We start from the raw sequence: 25,000 nt of genomic DNA on the forward strand, positions 1-25,000 counted from the left end.
TGATCCCTGAGATGACAAGCAGGGAAGCATCTACTGAATGGACAAATCTAGAGATCCCGTTTCAGGGCCACCAGAAGACAGTAATCCAAGAAAGAGAAAACTTGAAGTAAGTTCTTTCTTTTCCAAGGCCAATACCACACTGGTTAGTTAGCATGCATCATCCTCCAACATTTTTGTCACTATTCTTGTACATAATTTTCACCTATTTTTTTTCTGCAACTGCTCCCATCTGACCCATTTCAAATATTTATTCTCCCATATCTTAATTTTATGGGCTATGTTCATAATCATCATGTCTGGAAATCCATCTTTCCTTTTCCTCCCCCTTTTGCTTCCTCCTTTATCCTCTTGCCCTCTATTTACAAACATTAGCCTTCAAATCACTTAAACAGGTCGCACTTCTACATCTTCATAATCCATCCTCTATAAGATCTTATTACAAGGTGTCTTACTATATGTAAAGACTGCTCCAATATCACTTGCAATCATTCAGTCAACAAACTGTTTCTCTGATAACCAGTCTTATAATCCTTTTAATCTCAACATTTATCCTCATTGCTATTAATTGTTTATTCATTGTTTATTCATATTTATAGTTTGCAGCAGTGTATTTACAGTTTGCAGCAGTGTTAGGAATACCTTACCAACTACATAGTTTCTCCTCTAAATATGGAATGTCCTTAGACCTGCCTCCCTTATCTATTAAAAACACCTATTACCAGTTTAACAATATGACAACTTTTATGCTACCATGTCGCTCAGGAACAGGCTGAAAAGGGTCCTTGACCAGCCCTCACAGCTGTTTAACAAACTTTAAAATAAATAAACCTTACTTAATTTTTAAATCTTAATAAAGAAATCACTTTCCCTTTCTTCTGCATGGCATGTCCTTAAATATTCTTTCATTCACTGCAGGAGCTAACAAGAAAATATAGGACAAAAGTGTACACCCTTTCCACTTCCACCTCTGCAACTTTATCTCACTTGATTTCACTCAGTTTGCCTCTATTGCAATGTTTGAATTATGGTACTATACCTTCACTCTCTCCCTCAAATAAATTGCTACATTAACCCCGAATACTCTGTGTATAAATCCCCATTCAATTCTCACCTCCTTCCACCTCATCGCCTATATATTTAAAATAATTTTATACAAATCCACAGGAATTCCATCTTTTTCTTTCATTTTAATCTATATTAGATGCCTTACTGCATTGAAAAAGTACAGTTGTGTACACTTACCATAAATGTAGATGTTCAAGTCTATTCACTGTTGCAGTCCTAACTAATGGGTTATCCGGCTCCCGGTAGCCCTCGATCGGCCAGAATACCAAAGTTAAGTAAAAATGACATTGGCTGCTGTCGGATGTAAAGGACATCAGGACGTCTAATACAAAAGGAGGCAGCCGACGTCACTTCCTCAGTCTTTCTTGCCATAAAAGTCAGAAGCCCCCAGAAAACAAGGTTTAAACCAAAAGCAATTTTGGCAAATATCAAATTTAGCCTGTATCTTAGGAAAAGAGAATAGGAGAGGACCAAAAAAGGGGGAAGGAGGGTGAGGAATCAGGACTGCAACAGTGAATACACTTGAACATCTACATTTATGTAAGTGTACACAACTGTACTATGTTCATCGTGTTTCACTGTTGCAGTCCTAACTAATGGGATGATTATCAAAGCCCAGAGAAAAGGGAGGAGGAACCAACAGAATCAAGGGCTGGAGATAATGCCCTGCAGAACAGCAGTGGCAAACCCTGCCTTGGCTCTGGAAAACATGGGCAAATTATAATGCTTTGTGAAAGTGTGAACAGAAGACCATGTGGCAGCCTCCAAAATGTCTTTAGTATAGACACCCCTTAAAAAGGCTGCAGAAGTGGAAGCTGCTCTAGTTGAGTGGGTCCTAACCCCTTGAGGAGAAACCTTGCCATGAAAGGAATAACAAAAAGTAATGCAATGTGCAATCCAATTAGAAATGGTTTGCTTAGAAATAGCCTTGTCCTGGGCTCCAGGGGCAAAACTGACCAACAACTGTGCTGATTTCCAAAGGTCTTTAGTCCTGTCCAGGTAAAACCTAAGCTGTCTGTGCACATCAAGGGAATGTAGGATCCTTTCACCTCTACTACAAGGATTAGGAAAGAAGGTAGGAAGGTGTATGGACTGATTAAGAGTCAGGGTAGAAACCACCTTAGGCATAAAGGAGGTGTTGGTTCTCAGAGACCCTATCTGCATGGAAAATAAGAAAAGGCTCCACAGCCATCAAAGCTTGCAGCTCCGAAATCCTCCCAGCTGAAGTTATAGCCAAGAGGAAGGCAGTCTTTCAAGAGAGAAATTTTAAATCTGCAGTGGCAGCTGGCTCAAAAGGAGGAAGAGTGAGTTTCTCCAGAACAAAACTAAGATCCCAGGCTGGAGTAGGTGCCCTTCTGGGAGGTTTTAAGTTACAAGCACCTCTGACAAACATTTTCATCAGGGGATGAGAGAAAATGGGTTGCTCAAAAGAACAGTGAGCAGAAATGGCTGAAGCATGGATCTTGATAGAGGAAAAAGAAAGACCACCCTGAAGCAAATCAGCCAGGTATTCCAGGATCAAAGGAAGGGTATGCTGAGAAGAAGATTCCTCTCTAGCGTGCATCCAATGAGAGAATCTTTCCCATTTGCCAGCGTAGGACTTCCTAGTGCTAGGTCTCCTGGCCTCCCTCAGCACGTCAACCACCTGCTCGGAAAGGGAAGAAAAGGATGGAGTCATACAATGAGCCATGCTGCCAAATGGAGAGACTGAAGATGAGGATATAGAATGTTTCCCCTTTCCTGTATCAAAAGATCTGGCTTCAGAGGAAGATGCCAAGGAGGAAAATGGGAGAGACTGCGAAGCAGTGGATACCAATGCTGTCTGGGCCAGTCCGGAGCTATGAGAACAGTTTTTGGTCGTTCATCCCTGATCTTCAATAATACTCTGGGAAGAAGAGGAAGAGGAGGGAAGGCATAAACTGACAGCAGCGTCCAAGGAAAGGACAGAGCATCTACTTTCCAGGCTCTGCTGTGATGCTGTCTGTTGCAAAAAAGAGGTAGAAGATGGTTGTCTGGGGGAGGAGAAAAGATCCACCTGAGATGTGCCCCAATGTTGAATGATGTGTAAAAGACTGCTCTGTTCAGCTGCCACTCATGAGGATCCAGGGTTTGTCTGTTCAAATGGTCTGCCAAAACACTGAGCCTTCCTGGAAGAAACTGAGCTAGGAGATGCAGGCCCAGGGATGCTGCCATGGCCAAGAGATTCATGCTCTGCCTGCACAGGGGGGTAAGAATGCATCCCTCCCTGCTTGTTGATGTACCACATGACTGTAGTGTTGTCTGTTCTGACGAGCAGGGTTACTGGAGAAAAGATGCTTGACAGCTACTAAGGCCTGCTGAACTGCTATTAACTCCTTTAGATTTATGTGCAGGTGCATTCGCTGGGCATTCCAATGTCCTTGTATGCATCTGCCATCCAGGTGAGTTCCCCAGGCGTAGACTGAAGCATCTGTGGTAAGAACTTGAGTGTTAGGAGGTGGGCGAAAAGGTATGCCTGTGTTTTGTAGACAGGCTGTTGCCCACCATAGAAACTCTGTCTGCAGAGATGGAAGCAGAGGAATCATCATATCTAGGTCCTGTGTGTGTTGCAATGGTACCTCAAGAACATTTGGTGTCAATTTCCTCATATGCAGTCTTGCATATGGAATCATGAGAATGCAAGAGGCCATGTATCCCACAGCTTGCAGGTATTTCCTTGCAGGGAGCTGGGACAGGCTTGCCAAGTCCTTGAAGTAAACTGAAAGAGTTGTCTGCTTCCTCTGGGTGAGATGTATCATCTGGGTGGCTGTGTTCAGACTCGCTCCCAGGAATGTTATCTCCTTGAATGGCACCATTTTTGATTTTTCCTCATTGAGAGTGTAACCCAGGGAAGAGAGAAAAGTCTTTACAAATTTTAGATCCTTTAACAGCTGTTCCTGAGAATTTGCTTAAACTAGACAGTCGTCCAAGTATGGATAAATCTGAATTTTCTTCTGCCTGCAAAAAGCAATGACTGCAGCAAGGCACTTTGTTAAAACACTGGGAGAAGTAGATAAGCCAAAGGGCAGTGCAGAGAACTGATAATGTTGCTTGCCCACCTTAAAACGAAGGTATTGCCTGCAACTTTCCCTGATAGGGATGTGCAGATAAGCCTCTTTGAGATCCAAGGTTACCAACCAGGAATCCTTTTCTAACACTGGTAGCAACTGATGCAGAATGAGGATTTTGAACCTTGGAATTACCAAGAAAGAGTTCAGAATGGATAGATCTAGGATAGAACGCCAGGTGCCTTCTTTTTTTTTTGGAACTAGGGAAAGTCTGGAATAGAAACCCTGGCCTACCTGATGAGCAGGAACTGATTATATTGCTCCCAGATGAAATGGAGACAATTTGTTTTTCTACTTCTGCCATTTGGTTTGGAGGAGTGTCCGTGAATCCTTTGGGAACTGGAAAGGTGTGGAAAGAAAACTTGTGACCTAGGGATACAGTTCTGAGTACCCATTTGTCATCTGTGATAGTGGCCCAGACATTTGCAAAAAGGGCCAACCTTCCCCCTAAAGGACTCTCCAGGCAGGCAAGAACAGGCAGAAGTTGGATAAAGCCATTGAGAGTGTTTAGATTGACATGCAGGCTTAGAACTTCCCGCCTTGGAAGTGGAAGCCTGCCATCGCTTAGACCTTTGAGGGGTAGCCACCTGCCCCTTAGAAGATTTGTAACCTCTAGTCCTAGAACGGTTCTGTCTGCTGGTATCAGGAAACTTCCAACTCTTAGAAGGGTAATTCCTGCTAAAGCAAGGAGGTTGAACTTGCAGAAAATCCTTAACAGTTTGCATAGACTTGGCCTTATCCTCCATTTTTTTGAGCACTTCCTCTGCTTTGCTGTCAAAATGACTGGCCTTATGCAAAGGTACATCTAAAAGCTTAGTCTTGACAGGCTCTGGTAGGGGCTGCTCCCTGAGCCAAGCGTGCCTCCTGATAACAGATCCAGTAGCTTTAGCCCTACAGGAGGCTTCTAGAATGTCAAAACCACAATGGAAAGAATGCTTACTGACAAGACTGGCAGAATTCAGCAAATCCTGCATATCCTTACTCTCTGCCAACAGAGGCACACTTGCTATCCTAGACTTAGCAGCCTCCAAGGTGTGCTGCTGGTACTTCAGCATATGAAAAAGACAATTAGTAGATCTAATAGCAAGAGTAGCAGAGGTGTAAACTTTTTACCCCACCTATCTAGGTTCCTAGATTCCCTGTCAGAGGGAACAGGATTTTTGGTAACAGTGGCCTTAACTCCTTTAGGGCCTTGAGAAATAACCTCTGGATCAGCCAACAGATTCCTGAAAAGAAACAGATGAGAATCAGGGACTCTATAGTACCCTGTCAGGTTTCCCGGGAGCAGGAGGAACCGAATTTGGAGTCAAGGAATTTTCAAAAAAACATCAACCACTTCCAACACTGGGGGAATAGCCAGAGGCTTATGCTGAGGTAAATACAAAAACTCCCTAATCCTTTTCTTAGATTGGGGATAATCCTGACTTTCCCATTTAAAATGTTCCCTGAGGGTATTCAAAGTATCACCAAAAGAGAAATCCTTTGGGGGAGAAGCAAAAGGGATGGACTCCTCTGCATCTGAATCCTCAAAAGGAGAAAAAGCCTTAAAACCTTCCTCTTCATCAGCAGAAATGCTAGAAGAATCAGAACCTGAAAAAGGCAAAGCCTCAGGAGAAACATCCCTATGCCTTTTAGAAGGAGGAGGCTGTGAACCCCTGATAAGAGTCAAAAGGTCATTAGCCATTTTAACCATTTGGGTTTGAGGGGAACGAGAAGAAACTGGAGCCTGCTTTTTCACAGACTTACGAATGGAAGATTTACCTGCAAGTCTGAAAGACTCGGGAGGCTTGGCAACCGCCGAAGTTGCAGTAGAGGTCGTTGGAATGAGCTTGCTGTCTGAATGAAGAACGGAGGGCTTTGGACATCAGAGTCAGCTTAGCGGCTCTGGCTCCAGCTGAAGAGGCAACAGGCGAAAGGTTGGAAGGCAAAATGGAGGCTGGAGGCCTCGGAGACTCTGAAATGATCTCAAATGAGGCCTGCGGTTGAAAATATGAGGACTGTAGGGGCTGCAAAGGCGCCTCACTGGCTACCGCATGACTGACTACCATTTCAACATTATCCGAGGACTTAACCTTTTGAAGCCTGTCGCGGTCCTTATCCTTACGTTTCTTGGGGATATCCAAAGCCTGAAGACCAGTGGATGCCATACCAACAAACTTAGGCCAAACCCCAAAATGTTTACCTAAAAGTTTAGCCCGACGACGAATAGTGCGCGGATTAAAGGAGGCACAGAGATCACAATTAGGAAAGTACAGTTGTGTACACTTACCATAAATGTAAATGTTCGAGTGTATTCACTGTTGCAGTCATTACATTTGGGTAATCTGCTGGCAGGTTGCCCTCGGTCGGCCTGAATTCCAAAGTCTTGGGTCCTGCGTCGGTTGCTGTCTTCCCTTCCATGATGTCAGGTCGTCAGGGGTATAAAACATGCAGCCGACGCCATTTTCTTTAGTTTTTCTTACCCCCAATGTCAGGTGCCCCCAAATAGGTAGCAGTATTTTATATATATATATATATATATATATATATATATATATATATATACATATACATATACATATATATATATATATATATATATATATATCAATATAAACTTTACCTTCATCTACAAGCAAATACACCACATAGGTTGTAGAAGATAAAGAAGGAAAGATAAACTGTAGAATGACAGGGCGATGGCGGGAGAGTAACCTGGACTGCAACAGTGAATACACTCGAACATCTACATTTATTGTAAGTGTACACAACTGTACTATGTTCTTTGTGTTTCACTGTTGCAGTCATTACATTTGGGTAGAATCCCAAAGCTATGGTTGGGAGGCTGGAGCTAAATAGTATTAGGTGCAGCTATAAGGCCCTGCAGCACTGCAGTGGCAAAGCCTGCCCTGGGCTTAGCGCAGAGAGGCAAATGGTAATGCTTTGTAAAAGTGTGAACAGAACTCCAAGTAGCAGCCTCTAGAATGTCTTTGGTTGGTACTCCTCTGAGAAAGGCTGCTAAAGTAGCTGCAGCTCTGGTGGAATGAGACCTAATGCCCTTGGGCACAGGTTTACCATGGTGTAAGTAGCAGAAATGGATGCAGTGGCTTATCCATTTTGAAATTGTCTGCTTTGAAATAGCCTTTCCTTCTGATCCTGCAGCATATGACACTAGTAATTGCTCAGTTTTTCTTAGAGCTTTAGTCCTGCTTAAGTAGAATCTTAGCTGTCTGTGTACGTCCAAGGAATGCAGAATTCTTTCCCCTTTGTTCTGCGGATTTGGATAAAAAGTTGGCAGATGAATTGTTTGGTTAAGAGCCACACTGGAAACCACCTTAGGCATAAAAGTAGGATTTGTCCTCAAAGACACATTGTCTGGGTAAAATATGATAAAAGGCTCTACAGCCATGAGGGCCTGTAGCTCTGAAACTCTTCTTGCTGAAGTAATTGCTAGTAGCAGAGCTGTCTTCCATGATAAGAACTTTATATCAGCGGTAGCAGCTGGTTCAAATGGAGGCAGGGTGAGCTTTTCCAACACATAATTGAGGTCCCATGCTGGTAACGGTGATCTTCTAGGATGCCTTATATTTTTGGCTCCTCTAAGATACTGCTTTAGTAAAGGATGAGAAAAGATTGGTGGCTCTGTATTGTAATAAGCCGAAATGCCAGAGGCATGGATCTTGATTGATGAGAAAGATAGGCCTTTGTCAAGCATCTCGGTTAAGTATTGTAATATCTGAGGAATATGCGGTTCTGCTGTATCAGTTCCTTGTGCTTGATTCCAAGCATAGAATCTCTTCCATTTGTCAGTATAAGATTTTCTAGTACTAGGCCTTCTGGCTTCCAAAATGACATCCATCACAGCTTTACTGAGAGGTGTCGTTTGTATGATTACATGATTAGCCATGCTGCCAGGTTCAGAGTCTGTAGCTGATTGTGCAGGATCTGATTGTTTTGCTGGGACAGTAGTTGTGGTCTTTGAGGCAAGGTCCAAGCTGGGTATTGAGACAAGTTCCTTAGGATTGGGTAGCAGTATTGGCGAGGCCAGTCCGGGGCAATTAATATCATCTTTGGCTTCTCTTGTCTGACTTTTAGGAGGACCTTGGGTAGAAGAGGCAGAGGAGGAAAGGCGTAAACTGATAAGTTTTTCCAACTGAAGGATAGGGCGTCCACTTTCCATGCTTGTCCATGATAAGCCCTTGTGCAGAATCTTTTCAATTGATAATTCTGAGGAGAGGCAAACAGATCTATGTCTGGGCTCCCCCATTTGTCTGTTATCATGCTGAAGACTTGTGGATTTAGTTTCCACTCGTGAGGATCCATAAGGTTTCTGCTTAAATCGTCTGCCAGAGTGTTTTGTTTTCCTGGCAGGAATTGAGCTTGAAGATGTATTTGTTAGGTCAAAGCTGTGTCCCACAGTGCCATGGCTAATCTGCAAAGGGGGTATGAGTGTGTGCCCCCTTGCTTGTTTATATACCACATGACTGTGGTGTTGTCCGTCTTTATCAGTAGTTGTCCTGGATGAAGTAAGTCCTTGAAGGCTGTTAGGGCATTTTGAACAGCTAGCATCTCTTTCTGGTTGATATGTAGATGCATTTGCTTTGATGCCCATATGCCCTGAATGCATCTTCCTGCCATGTCGTCCCGCCCAGGCATAATCTGATGCGTCTGTTGTTAAGGTTTGGCTGGCAGGGGGTAGACTGGAGGGCTGTCCCGTGTTTTGGTGACAGGCCTTTGCCCACCACAGAAACTCCTGTTGCAGGCAGGGAATGAGAGCAATCATTGTTTCCAGACTGTGTGAATGTTGACTCCATAAACATTTTAGATACCATAAATAAATGTACTTGGATTTATTAAACAGCAAAGATATCTTGGTATCCTATCAAATGGCACTCTTTCCTTTCATAATCACACTGAACTCACTGCTACTAGTATTAAGGTACTAGAGCTTAAGATGGTCTATTGTGTCTCTCATCTACTTAGACTAGAGGCTATGAGTGTCATAGCCATTAACATTTTAATCCCAGGAAATGAATACTCACTACCAAATACTGCCCCTATATCTGGTCAAAATACGGCTGTATTACGAACAAAAAATAACAGTTTAAGATGTGCAAAGAACCTTGCTACTGCCATTGAGCATCACTGCACTTCTATTCAAAGTGCAAAGTGGCTACCCCTCTCTGCTAGGTTAAGCTTTCCATGAAACACTTTTCCCTTTAAACTACTTATGAATCGTTTTTGTTCATCACTTACAAATGAATTACAAAAAGTACATGAACTGTCATATTCCATCAGAAACAATGGTGCCACCAGCCTAAAAAGACCACCTTTCTCAATAGCCACTTGTGGAAAATCCTTCTACAAACTTGCCACTGCTTCATGGAACAGGCTGCCTAAAAAGTACTGCCTTAGAAATTTTTCAAATACTCTTAAAATATCCCTATCTGAAGAGTACAAATGTGTTTCTTTTAGAGATGTCGGTTAATATGGTTTCATTTTACAATCAGGCTATTAACTGTATTTGTGTCAACCCGTGACAGCTTGAAACACTACAATAAATTACTAATTCATTACAGTACTGAATTCTTTACACTATGAAAATCTGTGTATAATGTATGTTCTGTTTAGATATTATAGCTTATTTTACTGAAACGTGTTATGCTTTGCCCACATGCTACTCTACGGATGTATTACATGTACTACGTTTTCACTTAGTAACAGTTACAGTTGTCATCGCTCTTTGGTTTGAGTACTGGCTGAAGAGAGAGACCTGTACCAGACCACTTACCCAGTTAAAAAAACAAAAATTAAATAATTAACTAACGAATCCTACTCACTCTACCACTGCATTTCTTTACTGTGCACCCCTTCTTTCATACAACTGAGTTTTGTTTAAGGCACTGTACTGCCCAAATATGCAAGTCATTCCCAGCTTAAGTGTGTGAGTGGCTGTTTTGATTGAGTGCATACTGCACCATACTGCCCTGTAGGGCACTAGGACTGTAACTTCATACTGGGTATTTATTTTATTATGCCCAACTGCTGACAAGTCTGCTCAAATATAGCTGGTTATACTGACACAATCTGGAAAAAAAAACAGATATGTATGTTCTGTTTTCATAAGCATAGCACATGACCTTATGACCCAAGGGATACTATTACAGGCCCCTTTAAACCCAAATCTTTAAATCTGCTCTCAGATACACTTTGCTGCTGTATCAGATAAGAGACTTCGGGTTACCATTTATACTCAGTTTTTGTCAGTTAATTGACTCTTACAAATATAATTCTGCTGAAAGTTTGTCCCTTGTGAATAAACAGTATATACAACACATATCACCTACACTTCACAAACCATTCTTCTATATAGGAACTGTATGAAGCCGTAGCAACAGAATTAACAGTACAAACATTTCTCTGACCTCTCTTTCTCTTACTCTTGCGCATTTTTGAAATTACGTATGTCAAAGCTTCTGTATTCTCTATCAGTCACAGCAAATCTTCTCATAATCATTCCTTAAACACTATGGTATCTGTTCAACTGAATGCTTTTCATTTTTAAATTCATTAGCATAACCAATAAAAATATTTCTCTCTGCTACTCACATGGCATGAAGCATTTTTCACATTAAACTGTACAACAGATTTGGTCTGCTTACTTTAAACAGACTTTTGCTCCAGTTTAATCCTATACATCATCTCATCTCCAGCAAGCTTCTTCATTTGAACAACAGTGACTTCTGCTGTTATACACATATGCATGACTTTTTCAAGTGCTGATACACATTCTAACAAAAGTTAACATCTTACTTTACCATTTTAATGCCAAAGATGGTTCTGTCTCTCAGCAAAGAATCACACGGCTCTCTAAACACAGTCTTTAGCTTTATGCTTAATTTCAGTCACACAAGCATCAAACAACTCATGTGATCCTCAATGTCTAGTGAAAAGTAGGTCTCACACACACACACACACACACACACACACACACATATATATATATATATATATATATATATATATATATATATATATAGTGACAATTCTTATTATTACAGTACTGTTTAAATCTGTCAGTAATAATAGTCAAATCAGTCTATTAATCTTTAGAACATTTTATTCTAGTTCTTGTTTGACAATCATCAAGCCCTCCCTTTATCAGACTCAGTCCATTCAACTCCCCCCACATGATGGATGTTTTGTCCAGTATTGTATGAAAGGCATATCCATCCAAGTGAAGGCATCATCCAGGCATACATAACAGTTGTTTGTTCCCTCCTTGACAACATTATGACAACTGAATGCATATGTTACAGCTGTAGTCTCCCTGGTGGTAATATGAGCACCTGTGTCACTTCTGGGGCTGCCTATGCTTCTCTCAGCCATGTGCATGCATTCTCCTTCACTTGTGACAATAAGGACTGCAGTCACCTGTTTGGATGGACACAGCCCACATTCTCCCTGCAGTGGCTTTCTGGTATGGGCAAGTCTCTGCTTATACCAGTGCATCAGTGAGCCAGCTGTCTCCCCACCACCACTGCCAGTATAGAAGCATCCATCCTTCCTCTCCAGTTCTATTAGGTGCCCAAACTACTACTTGAATTCAGGTAACCTGTGGTGCAGTAAGGGATTTATCCCTCTATATCTGGCTTTTTAGAAATATTATTATTAAACAACGTAATGACAATCTTCTGCCAGGGGAAGAAATGCACTGACTTGCATTACTTTGTTTTTCTGCTGTGCTACATGCAATACTAATAAATTCTTACAAACACTGATACCAATTTTCTGAAAAACTTGTGTAGACCCAATGTTTCTGGTGGTGTAAGCAGAAGGATGGATGCCTTGAACTACTAACTGCATTCAAAAGATGACAGTGCTTGTGCTTATGTGCAGACAAGATCCAGCGTTTTCTGCTATACTTGAGAGAACTGGTTCATCAGAGGGATTTCTCTTTTCAACTTTGCATCATATGTTCAGTTCTGGCTTATTTTTATTGGTTTGTTGCTTATTTTAATGAAATAACTGCTTATTTTGTTATTCAGATTGCTTTACCCTCATCTGCCTGGCTCCATTTTATTTGTATTCATCATTCAAGTTACTTCATTTGTTTATCGAGTCTCTTTTTTTCCCTTTGCGCTCATTTCATCTAAGGGCACCATTTGTTTTCAATGTTCTCAGTTGCACCTGGTGGTCTAGAAATAACTACATTTTGATTGTAGTATTTCTTTTCACCAGTTATAATCTTTTCTTGGTAGTGTGGAAGGAGGATATGCCTTAGAAAAGAGCACATATTCCACTCTCCTGACATGTCTGGTACAGATGAATTCACACATGTTACGTCATCCCATTCTGGCACATACAACATTCATTTGAGTTCTTCCTGTATTACTGTAGACCTCAGACACACAGATGGTTGATGTTATCTTTTCCATTTACCAACATAACAGCAACCGCCCAAGAGGAAGAACTGTGTGACATCCAAAAAGCATGTTAACCTTATTGGTAAATGAGCCTAAATGCGGTATGCTAATTTAAACACTACAAGCTGCATATACAGTTTGAGCAGGACAGAGAAAAAGAAGATTATACAAATGACATTGCCATGGCTGGATTACAATAGTGGATTATAAATATCTGCTCCACGAGAACAATTTCTCTAACGTTGATACAAATCAGTGAAATGAATAAAGTCAAGGCATCAGTTAAAGTACAGTGACCTAAAGCTTTATTCTTTATAAGTTTGCAAAGCCTCTGTTTAAACTTTTTCAAAACTTAAATTACACAGTATATCACACATACATTTGTGATTTGGAAAGCCCTTACCATCTCCTTGAACTGTGGTGATAAGATGCCCATCCAGAAAAACATCTACATTAGACAAATATGATGAAGGACCTCGATCGATCACCACTTCATTCAGGACCTGAAAATGACAAAACAAAATTGTAATTAACATTACTGCTCATAGTATGCTGAACATTGTAATACAGAGGCCAAGACAGCATAAGAGTTTCATGAAGTTTCCTGAAGGTGTTGGTTGGAGTTCTAAATGTAATGATGTTGCCAGTAACCAAGAACAGGAGTTTATCAAGGTCAGACCTTAAAACTTTTGTGCAGTATTTCATGTGCAGCATTCTGTTTTACATTCTACAATGCTAATAACTGAAAAGGTATGGTTGTAATAGTTTATTTCAATATTTATTAAAATTAAATCGCAAGACCACTAAGATCTATAAGGGAGCAGGCATTTGCATTGTGAAGACTGGCATATTGCGAAAGAAATGTTGAGACTCTGTCATAATGATTGTATCTACAGTGTTTGTACTGAAATTATAAATTCTGAAGTTAATTTAGCTGCTAGAAGTTGGACCGTTACAGATATCATAAAGATATAGTAGTTCTTATGTTATTGCTGATGAAAATTTCAATGACAGTTTTTTTCAGACTAGCCTTATGAATATATGTTCTGTAAGTATGGACTGCATGTTTGTATTTGCAAATCTTCATTAAGATCTGAAATTATGTAAATAAAGGTGTTTCTTTAAAGAAAATTAAATGGATGAATAATGCATATGTTACCTGACTATTAGAAGTGAAGGCTGGGAAAGAAATAAGACTGGATTAAAATGTGAATACATAAAAGCAGAACATCAAATCAGGAGGAGATAGGTAAGGTGGGAGAAGTACAAGTGAAAACAGAGTAAGCAGTGTAGAAAAAAAGATATCAATGCAAGAGTTACAGAGACACATCAACTTGGGAAACATCTTGCACTGGGAAAAGAGTGGAGTTTAAGATGAATTGAGTGAATACTCACAAGGTGGAGACGTGTGAATCAGGGTGGTAATTAAATGAAAAGAACAGTGCTGGAGAGTGGTAAATACAAGTACGACATTATGAAGTGCAATTCAGAAGCAAACAATAAAAACTGAGACTGAAAAAGAGGTAGTAAACAGGTAGGAGAATAAGAAAGTAAAAATGGAAGAGCATGGGAAAATATAACTAAAGAAAAGATTAGTTCAAGAAAAACATTTCCAAGTCAAAGTAAGGCATATTCCAAAGCTAGATGATATGGCTGTAGCACTGCACTATCAGGGTGGACTGGTACAGAGTAGATGCTTGAAAACGTGCTGAACCTATGGAGACATTCCATTGCTTAACTATTACTTGAGTAAGTAAGCGTACCATTGCCTTCTACCTGATTCATACAAAACGTTTTCTTATTTGAAAAGGCACTGAGGTGCAAAGGCCATTTCATCTTTGTAAAGACTTTGTTACAGAGGTGAAGACAAACTCAGGGTGCTGCAGAGAGCCAAGAAGACGCTTTGGCAGATGATGGCTGACAGTCTGAGGTTTACAAAAACAGAATATGTGCTAGGGATGATGTGTGGGTCTGGGACACTTCAGACACAACTCACTTATGAAATAAAACCAGTGGATGGATTGGCATCAGTACCTTAAGACAGCTGCACTAATGAAGGGCTTGCTGAGGAAGATTTGATGCGTCTCAGTCACTACTTTACATGCATCTAGCTTTCTGCTCTGTGAAGATTTTCTCCCAAGGTGAGACCGTACTATCTACAGCTGAACTCAATCTAAAAGTAATGGACTGCTTGTTTGTCATGATCCAATCAAATGCCCTAAATTGTCATTTACCCTGCATTTCTTAGAGTGGAGGCTAGGGACATTGTCCTTGCTCATCTCATGAATCATTCCCTATCTCAAGATGTTATTCCTGATATACGGAAACAGGTCACAATACTGCCTCTTATAAAGAATGTAAAGTTAAAACTTCAAGATTTACATCTTGTCTTCACAATATCACCAAAAATTTGGGAAAGTTCTATATAATTACGTACTTGACAAAGTATGCAACTATGCAAGATCTTCCTGGTCACAGTATGAGTTCTGTAGGACTTTCTCAATATTTGGGAATGAAACACTGTTGGAAATATGGTTGTCAGTACCATTAAACCCAAATAATGCTGTTCATTTCCCCTAGAAAGAATATACTGTCCCACTTTAATGGTATCTGACCTTGGTGATCAGGCAATAAACCATCTAGATATCTTTATATCAGTCTAGGTTCCTGATTACAGAGTCTACCCTCTCATTTACAAAGGATGTGTTGGGACACAGCAGCCCTGCATATCAGGCTACCAGATTACTCGCTTATGAAGCACATGCTGACACAGCAAAAATATCCAGATAACCTAAGGTGGAATACGCACTGTCTTAAGATCTCTCTGAGACAAGGTCTGAACATCAAAATTTTCCAAATAAAGGTTAAGAAAGCATAATCACATCATAGAGCTCTTAACATAGCTATGTCACCCTGAGTAAAGTGGAATGGCTACTTTCAAAGGAAACAATTGGTTTCCTACCTACCTTGTATATCCAAAAAATGATCTTTAGGGAGCACTCTCCTCATTTAAAAAAACACACTATTCACAATCTCTCTTCCTGTATGCCCCGAGATCACAAGCAGACTATGAGATTGTACTGCATTGTATTGGGGAGACCTGCAAGCAATTTCTATGTTGGTGATTAGGCCTTCTCTGGACAGGTTTTCAGGAGCAATATACAATCTGCCCACCATCCTCTGGTTAAAGGAATATATCCTAATACAGCATACTTAAAGAAACCATCTACAATACCATAGCAGTCTTGCAATGTGTGTGTGTGTGTGTGTGTGTGTGTGTGTGTGTGTGTGTGTTTGTGTGTGTAAGCTCCCATGAGCTGTGAAGACTTTTAATTTTCTATTAGCTCTTCATTAATCCCAACCAAAGCTACTACCTTTCATGATGAATGTAAACAATTGTGTCCCCCATTTGTTATAAATTTAAAAACAGTCTCTCACTTTATCCATAGTTCAGGTTGGAAGCATATGTAGTCAGTAATCAGTCAACATGGGGTCAAGGTAGTAAGAAAATCTTTCTATGCTGCCCTGCCTATAAGTAAAGGCATGACATCCAGGTCCAATAAAGTCATAGTGTTACTTTATTCTGTCCTTATCATTCCTAATCACTGAATACAATGCCCCCTTTGACATGTACCTGACCAGATATATGCAAAAGGTGGAATACCCACAAAGATTCTATAACAGGAGAATTCAGGGTATAAACACAAAGTGTTATATGAATCAACTTAAAGCCTTATCTCTATACTCCGTCTCCGACAGGTTACCAAGAGGCAAACTAAGCCTGGTATACCATACAACCACAGATCCAGCTCTGATGGAGCTTTTGCATATCAACAAAATGAACATCAGAACCACTAGATCCAATAATTTCAATTTTGCTTGCAACATAAATAAGAAAAGTTTACAAGACACATATGTGTCTCAGGGGATCCCTATGCTCTGGGACAGTGTCCCATCCATGTGAAGCAGAGTCCATCCATAACCCTATTTACGTGTAACCTTCACCAATGGATGGAAAATAGGAAATTCTCTCCAGGTCTGGCCCCAAAGTCTCTGATAGACAGAGGTAGACAGTAATGACCAAACTAACATGCACCCCCCCACATAACCTCTAGAAACTTTTTAACATACCCCCTTAAATAAATGCCCATAATATACAGGGACATACATGACTTAGATTGTTTGGGTAGGCCCTGGTGGCCATTAGCCTAGTGTATACCTATGAACATACTGCACTGTAATTCTGCATGTACATAACTGTTTGCTAGCCCATTGTGCTAGGTACTTCTTGCCCTTTTTTAACACCTTTATTAAATTATCACTTAAGACAGGCAAACATGCATTAACACAAAAGAAAACAAATCATTTTAACACTTTTCCATTTAAATACAATATACATAACATACATTTTCTTTGCTACTAACATTAATCCAACATTACAAAAAATTGCTGAATTCCTGCCTTCTCTTAAACCTTACCCCTCCTGGACATTATTCATGCACTGTTTCACAGTTTCCATTTAATTCTATGTAATTTTCTCCTTCCCTTTTCTAAAGATCTCAATTACAGTTATTTTATCTCTTTTATAATATTTATTTAATAACTCAAACACAGTTGGTGTAGACCTTGATTTGCATTTACAAGTAACTGCTTTTTTGGCAGCCAACAGAATTAAACTTAATAAAGCCTTACACTGTCTAAGCAATTCAGATCCTGTATCCCAGCTCAAATGAATCATTTTCTTATTTACAGCCATTTGCTCACTCAATATTTCAGACAGAGTACTCTATAGGGAATTTTCAAAATCTGCCAATTCTTTACACTCCCAAAACATATGTTCCCAGTTTACTATTTCTTCTTAATCAGACTGCCAGTATTTGCTATCTACATGAAAATTTCTTTGAAGACTGCCTGGGGGTATAAAAATACTTATCTAAACATTTCCAGGGAAAGATCATAAACCTTCTGGACTTGTTTGCGTACTTTGAAGCCATACATATGTCTTTCCATGGTTTTCTTTTAAATTGCTTTTCCTGACTCTCTTCCCAATTTGTTTCTAATCTCCACTGATTACTTCTCATAGTTGCCATGCAACATTTTATATGCCCTAATAATGATCCATTTTTAACAGCTGCAACTGTTCTATATTCAACTAAAAACTCTACTAGACCAGGTTTTTCTCTTATTATTCCCATATCCTTTTCTCTTTGCCTGTACTCTGAGAAAAAAACCCTAGTAGGGAAGGCAGTTTCTAGCCTGCAATCCAAATGCCTGCTTGGCCTCATCCCACTCTACTAACTTTCCTATTGAAGTTATTTGCTCCCAATATCTTGGTTTCTTTGCCAGGTTTCTCCAGTAAATTCCAGCCCTGTATTGCCTATTTTCTGTACTCCTACTTGCAGTCATCCCTATTGGCAAAATCTCCTTCCTCCATTCTCATACTGACTTAATTCTTAGAACACTTTCCACTATTTTATGAATATAATATTCTGTATGGCTATTATTCTCCTGAAGGATCTGCATCCAAAATCTCGCTCACTAGTTCTTGTACTCCCCCTTGCTTCATCATCATTCCTTTCCACTTTGAATTACAACGTTCTGCTTGTGCTATGTATATGAGCCTTCATTGTGTAACTCTAAACTATCCCTTCAAATCAGGTAAACCTAAATCACCTTCTTCCACTGGAAGGGTCATCTTATCCCAGTTAACTCTTGTCCTTTCCCTCCCAGATAAATTTCTTCAGTTCTTTACTAATTACTGTCCACAACTTTTTTTCAGGTTGATAAAAGTATGCCTGCCCTATATACATGACTGAAGGGAATAAAAACATTTTCACTGCTATCTTACTATCTACCTCTCTATATATATGTGTGTCCAGTTTCTCAATTTTTATTTTATCTTTTGTTTACTCAATTCCCACATATCTGCAGCTGCCATAACATAAGCCTTTTTAATCATACCTCTAAATATATCTTACCATGTCTCCATAAATATAGGTATTGCTGAAACAGTCTGTGTGTGAGTACATAATTTACGCCTGTAGCCTTTGTTTTATCTTCATTAATTTTATATCCTGGAAAGGCTTGAAACTGTCTCAAAATGTTCCACAACACAGTGAGGTGTCCTTTTCTGGATTTATCAGGTACAAAATACCAGGAGGCGAAACACCAACATCTTTGAAGAAAACTGTGGTGACTGTGTAATCTGAAGATGGCAAAGACCCTTCAGATCCAGCTTCATCTAGACCAATTTCAATTTTAAACTATGATTATAAAGTATTTATGCCCATACTAGCTAAAAGCATGAAAAAGATGTTGCCAGAATTGCTAGATATGGATCAGTGTGGTTTTGCAGAGAGGAGGCAAACATTTGACAACATTACTAGAACAACCATTATCTGGAGGAAGCAGGATGTAAGAACATGCCTCTGTTGTTGGTGGGTTTTGATGCAGAAGACAGCATTTGACAGAGTAAGCTGGAATTTCATGAGTCAAAATAAATATAAACAAACATATAAATAAAAATGATGCTTGCCAATGTATTTATAAAGGGCATAGCATCATTTTTTCTCAACCTCATAGTGCAAGAAATCTGGACAAAGGTCCCAAAAATATGGACAGATTTTAAATATTGCACTTATAAATTTAAAAACTTGCTAGAATAATGCATAAATAATAATAATAAATTAATAGTTTAAAAGTTTAAACATTTTTAATGTCATTTCATAAACCAAATATTGCCATGTAATCTGGTCTTAATCTGTGCCTGACTACATCAGGAAACTTTCACTCCCTTCTCCAGTGAACTCCCTTTAGTTTTCACCTATTACATCCTTCAAAAAACAGTTTTTAAACTTTTATATTTTTATTTTTTTGTAATTAACCAAAACCTCCCAGTATTTGCTTACTGGCCATCTTTATGTTAGCAAACCTGTACTCCATCAACTCAAGAAAGTTTTAAACATAACTACAATGTTTTTTAAGGCAGCAAAACTCCTTTTCATCAAACAGAGCAGGTCCCGCATCCCAGTATAACCACAGATAGGAAGAGCATCAAACAAAGCATAATTACTGTCATTCCTCTACAGACAACAGACTGATAACTGCACAGTTCAAGTTAGTTCAAGAATACAGTCTCCATTTTATACTCCATATTTGAGTTGTACATCAAGTTGCATCCCATTAATAGAATTCTTTTTTAGTTGTTTTGTTTTCTGGCTGTCACTCATTCTTGCATATTGCCAGGCCACTGGTTCTTGAACTAATCATCTGCTGCCATGGGTCAGAAACATGCTCCTGGCATCTGCCAGCTACAGTGTACTTCATCAAGCAGGGTAGGGCTCACAGCAAATATCTAGTATGATCCAGGATTACCCAGGGTACTTCTGGGTTATACATAATTTATAAATGCTAATAAAGTGACTGATTTCTTTAAGCTCTCTTCATAGCTTGAAGCAACACTTGCACTACTGTGAAGTAACAAAATTCTACAGTGAGGTTGTCTTGTTTTGCTTTCTCAAAAATATTTCAGGCAGCAATGCCTTTTCTGTACGTGCAGTTAGCTATAGAGATAGCCACTCAGTGGAACTTCAGGACAGCTGCCATGAAAACCCATCTCCACTTCTGAACCCATTTATCCTGCCCTCCGCCTTTGCCTCCTCCTCCTCCTCAAAAAGCAGTGCGTTGTCATGAAAAAGTGAAAATAAATTCAGCAAAAATTTGTTTGTGACATAACGGGAGATGTGTAAGGCTATAACAGATGGTCAGTTTCCAAACATCAGGGCACCTTCTGTGCACCCGAACCATTACACAAATGAACCTGAGCTGACATAAAAGGCAGGTTTGAGTGCCAAGTCCTTCAGAGCATTCATGCCAACTGGGATATGCAGGTTAAGCCTTGGCAGGACATTACTAGGAAAAAAAAAATACTTGCCTAAACCTGGCATAAAAATACATCAAAAACAAGGGGGGGGGGAGGGAGGGAAGAAGCGGGTACTGCATTAAAATTCGATCATTCAAATATCTGCTGTTATGGTATCTTTACTTACACATCTGTATTGTTCTTCATACTGATCACTGCTGCAGTAGCCTTATCTATATGGATAGATTTCCACAGCTTAGAACTGGGAGTTGGAAGGGTCCAGGAGCTCCTGGAAAATGTTCCTAGCAAAGCCTGTCTTAGACCTGGAAGAGGAATATAGTTTACAGTGTTTTGCTAAAATATGCACAGAGGACCAAGTTGCTGTTTCTAAAACACATCTAGAATGCAACCCCTTTCAGAAAGCCATAGATGAAGTCACCGTCTTGGCAGAATGTGCCTTGACCCTGCCTGGAATAGTTTTGTTGTGGTGAGAATAACAAAATGTAATAGCCTGAAAACCATTTGGAAATAGTCTGCTTTGACACAGGATGCCCCTTCTTCTTGGTTTCACAAGAAATGACTGATCAGAAGTTGTGAAAGATTTTGTTCTGTCAGAACAGTACCAGAGTTGTCTGTGGATATCAGAGGTATGAAGTATTCTTTCTCCTTCAGTTTTAGGTTCTGAAAAGGAAACATGTAGATTGATAGTTTGGTTTACAATAAACTCGGATACCAAGTTAGGCATAATAGAAAGATTACTTCTCAAAGAAACGCTGTTGTCTCTGTGAAAGTTGGCCCACCATAAAAGCTTGCAACTCAGATATTCTACTTGCAGAGGTCTGAGCAATCAACAAAACTGTTTTCCATGTTAAGAACCTCAGGTCAGCCAGACGAGCTGGTTCAAATGGAGCAAGTGGTAGCTTCTCTAACACAACATTAAGATCTTAAGGAGCAGACACTGTTTTTTTTCTAGGAGGCTTGTTATGCAGCACTCTTCTATAACATTGCCACATAAGAATGCACTAAAACAGGGGATCCATAGGCAGACATGCTGACATGGCTGACAAATGAACCTTTGCAGGGAACTAAGGCAGGGCACTGGACAGCAATTCACACAGACCATGTGAAAGTAGAGAAGAACTAGCCCTGAATGGGCCCTGGTTGTTTTCTTTGCAGGAAATGGAAAAACTTTTCCATTTGGTTATATAGGTTTTCTAGTAGCAGGCTTTCTTGCCTCCATTAGTACCTGCTGCACGTCCTCAGAAAACAGATATCCAAAGGGTATTATGACCCTACCATCCCAGCAGTCAGTTGTAGTTGTTTGGGGTCAGATGCATCAAACATACTTGTTTTTTATATGAGGGTACAAAAGTACCTCACAAAGAGGATCCTAGGCCTTAAACACATGCCCTACATGGACAGACTCAAAAAAACTCCGGCTTTTCTCTGTCTCATATCGTCTATTAAGAGGCAATTGCTGCTTGCCTTACAAAGCCATGTCTGACCCAGCCCTGTTAGAAATGTTACACCTAATGAAATCCCAAACCCTCCATGCCACACGCTCCAGGGACCTCAGTCTCATTACCACAATCAACAGAACATGGTGGAGGGACCAGTTCATAACCCAGAGACTGCCCATGCTCTGGAATAGACTTCCCATACATGGCAAGCAGAGCACCTTACTGTCCCTTTTCAAGAGAAATCTTGATGACTGTATTGGAAATAGAAAGGTCACCCCGGGAATCATTTCAGTGGCTCTACTTGATACAGGCACTGGGAACTAATGGCGGCATGATGCCAGGGCACTTCTATGGGCTAGGCTTGTAAAGGCTCCAGGGCCGTTGGTCTAGTAAACACCTATGAACCTATGAGTAAAAGAGTAAAAACACTCTGTGAGGAAGCTTGTGAAAACTGCCTCTGGCCGATTCCAAAAGAAGGGAGCACCACTTTTACCTGGGCCAAAAGAGAGTCACCATCATGATCTTTGGGGATTCATTCTGAATCTTCAGAAATACCCTGGGTATGATGAGTGACAAGAGTTTATTAACTTAAAAGCTGTGCTGCATTATTTTGTTGATACTACTCTGCTGCTATTAAATTTGTTTGGACATTGAGCATCTAGCTTTTTATATGTTAAGTACCCTGGATATCATCGGTAAGGGTAGAAAACAGAAAAAGCACCTCTCTTCCAGGCCTTCTTACATGGAGTTCTGAACAGAATTCTGCCAGTTGACTGTTTACAGAGTAGGCAAAAAGGTCTATTTGGGGAACTCCCCACAGATGTATTAAATCTTGGAAGACACCTTGATCTAGTTTCTATTTGTGAGGATCAGCTTTTGTCTTGCTCAGCTTGTATACCACACAGTTTTGCGCTGACAGAATGTATGATGCCTGTAGAATGAGATTGTACTGTAAAGCTATATCCTATGCTAATATGGCTAGTCTGGAAAGGGAGTAAGATCTGGCTCTCCTTTGCTTGTCTATTTACAACTTCACTGCAGTATTGTCTGTAACAACTTGAAGAAGTCCTGAGGACCACAGATGAGTCAGAGAGTTGACAGCCTTTATAAAGGTTTGCATCTCTTATATTTATGTGCTTTTGTCGATCTTTCTTGTCCCACAGACCTTGAATTTTTATTCTCATTGACAGTGCTTGCCAAGCAAAGTCCAAGGCATCTGTTGTGACTGTCTGCTTTGGAGAGGAAGGCAGAATGGGAGACCTGGATTCAGGGATATTTGAAGTCTCCAAACAATTTTTCTTTTCACAAATCCCAGAACTGGAATTTGAAAGGACAATAAGTGTTGAAGCTGGGACCAAAGAGATTTCAGATACTATTGTATCTCTCTCATTTAGAGTGTTGCAAGAGTTATCATGAGACTCAAGGATGCCACAAGACCCAGAATCCTGAGATATTCCCTCCCAGTAACAGAAGTTTAAGCGGAAAACACTTGGAATAGATCTAAAAATAGATCCATTTTTTCCTGCGGAAGAAAAGATGTTTGTACTGAGGTGTCTAGCAGGCACACCAGAAAAACAATCGTGTTTGATGGAGTCAAAAATTACTTTTGAATATTGTCTTGGAATCTCTGCCTGTGCGGGAAGTATCTTACCCAAGTAAGTTTCCTGATACTTTGAAAAAGACATGCAATTTGTCTAATACTGAAAAATGTAACCCTGTAGCCTGAAATGTATCATGACAGGATCGAGACACTTTGTGAAGTTGTTGTTGTGTCTTTTGGCTTTTTCCTGGTCAGGAGTCGCCATGGCAGTAGATTTTTACATGCCGAGTTGCCGGCCCTGACGCACAACCTTCAACGAAGGTACACCCATTGATGCATGGCAGAGAATTGATTATGTGATCCATACATACAAAACCTTAAAAAAGGCCAGAAGTTTGAATGAATAGGAATGTGATGACATGCATCTTTTAAATCTGAAGTTACTAAAATACTCAAATGAAGAATAAGGGGTAACAACTTGTGATATGAAAGCATTCTGAACTTGGGCACCGTCACAAACTGATTCAAGAAAGCAAGGTGTAAAACTGGTTTCCATCACCTTTCTTTCTTTGGCAATAAAAACATTCTTGTATAAAAACCTTTTCCCACCTGGGAAGAAGGAATCCATTTAACCCACTATGCAAGAATGAGAAAAAGCACATCAATTTTTCTTGTATCATATTCATTTGACCAGACTTCTTTTTTTTACATTGTAGTGTTGCAGTGCCTACATTTATTAAAACTGAATAAGAAGAAAGAGGAAAAAAAAAACAAACAAAAGAAAAACAAGGGCACCTGTTTACTTTATTATCCCCATTAGACTTGAAAACAACTGAGAAAACTTTACTTTATAGCATGCACTATAGATGATCTCATGCACTACAACGATATTACTGTTAAGAACAAAATGTTGTTTTACTTATAGAGTTACCTCTTTCCTTCTCCTATCTTAACTCATTCACTCCAGAGCAGCTCAGAAAAAGCTGCTTGCTTAATTCCACCATAGGAACAACAGCGCAGCCTGAGCTCATTTTCAGAAAATCCATTTGTAATACCATACAGAAAACAAATGTTCATAACTCTAACTATAAGAACTAGACAAAAAATGTAAACGCGACCGTTGTTCAGCAGACATTGACCTTTCCAACAGTGTAACTGTTGATAGTGCATATCAAAGTCATTATTAAATATTTGGCAAGGAGTGTTGATATTGTGCATATTTTTTACCATTTTGGAAAAGCAAAGCACAACATCTTGGTCAATGTACCATGTAGACCCATACAATTTGAATTTAATTTGTTAGTATGAATGTCAGCTTAAAATTATACCTTAACCATTACTGTGGGATGCTCCTTTCTTGAGATATTCACAGAAATATGATTAATATATTTCTCATAATTGATAAATAAACAAAGCATAATATCTCATTACCTGTAACAGACAAAAACCTATGTATCAGTGTAGAAGTTGTGCATCTGAATGTCAACTTCAAAATGATGCATCAATTGTGTGATCACCATGCTCCCTTGCAAAGATACGGGCATAATAATGAGAAGTACTGTAAATGTATAATTTTCATATTC

At 39.7% G+C, this 25,000-nt stretch overlaps 1 protein-coding gene across 1 annotated transcript in view; it reads right to left on the reverse strand.

The window, feature by feature from the left end:
- NADK (NAD kinase) overlaps nt 1–25,000 on the reverse strand; it is a 1,020,436-nt gene that overhangs the window by 305,599 nt on the left and 689,837 nt on the right. The window contains exon 7 of the mRNA XM_044056259.1: nt 12,960–13,059. Coding sequence (XP_043912194.1) covers nt 12,960–13,059 — 100 coding nt within the window. The remainder of the gene's footprint in view (nt 1–12,959; nt 13,060–25,000) is intronic.

Source organism: Protopterus annectens, chromosome 14.part0 (genome assembly GCF_019279795.1).
Source record: "Protopterus annectens isolate FY-2018-M chromosome 14.part0, PAN1.0, whole genome shotgun sequence".
In the NCBI taxonomy this organism is placed as follows: Eukaryota; Metazoa; Chordata; order Ceratodontiformes; family Protopteridae; genus Protopterus; species Protopterus annectens.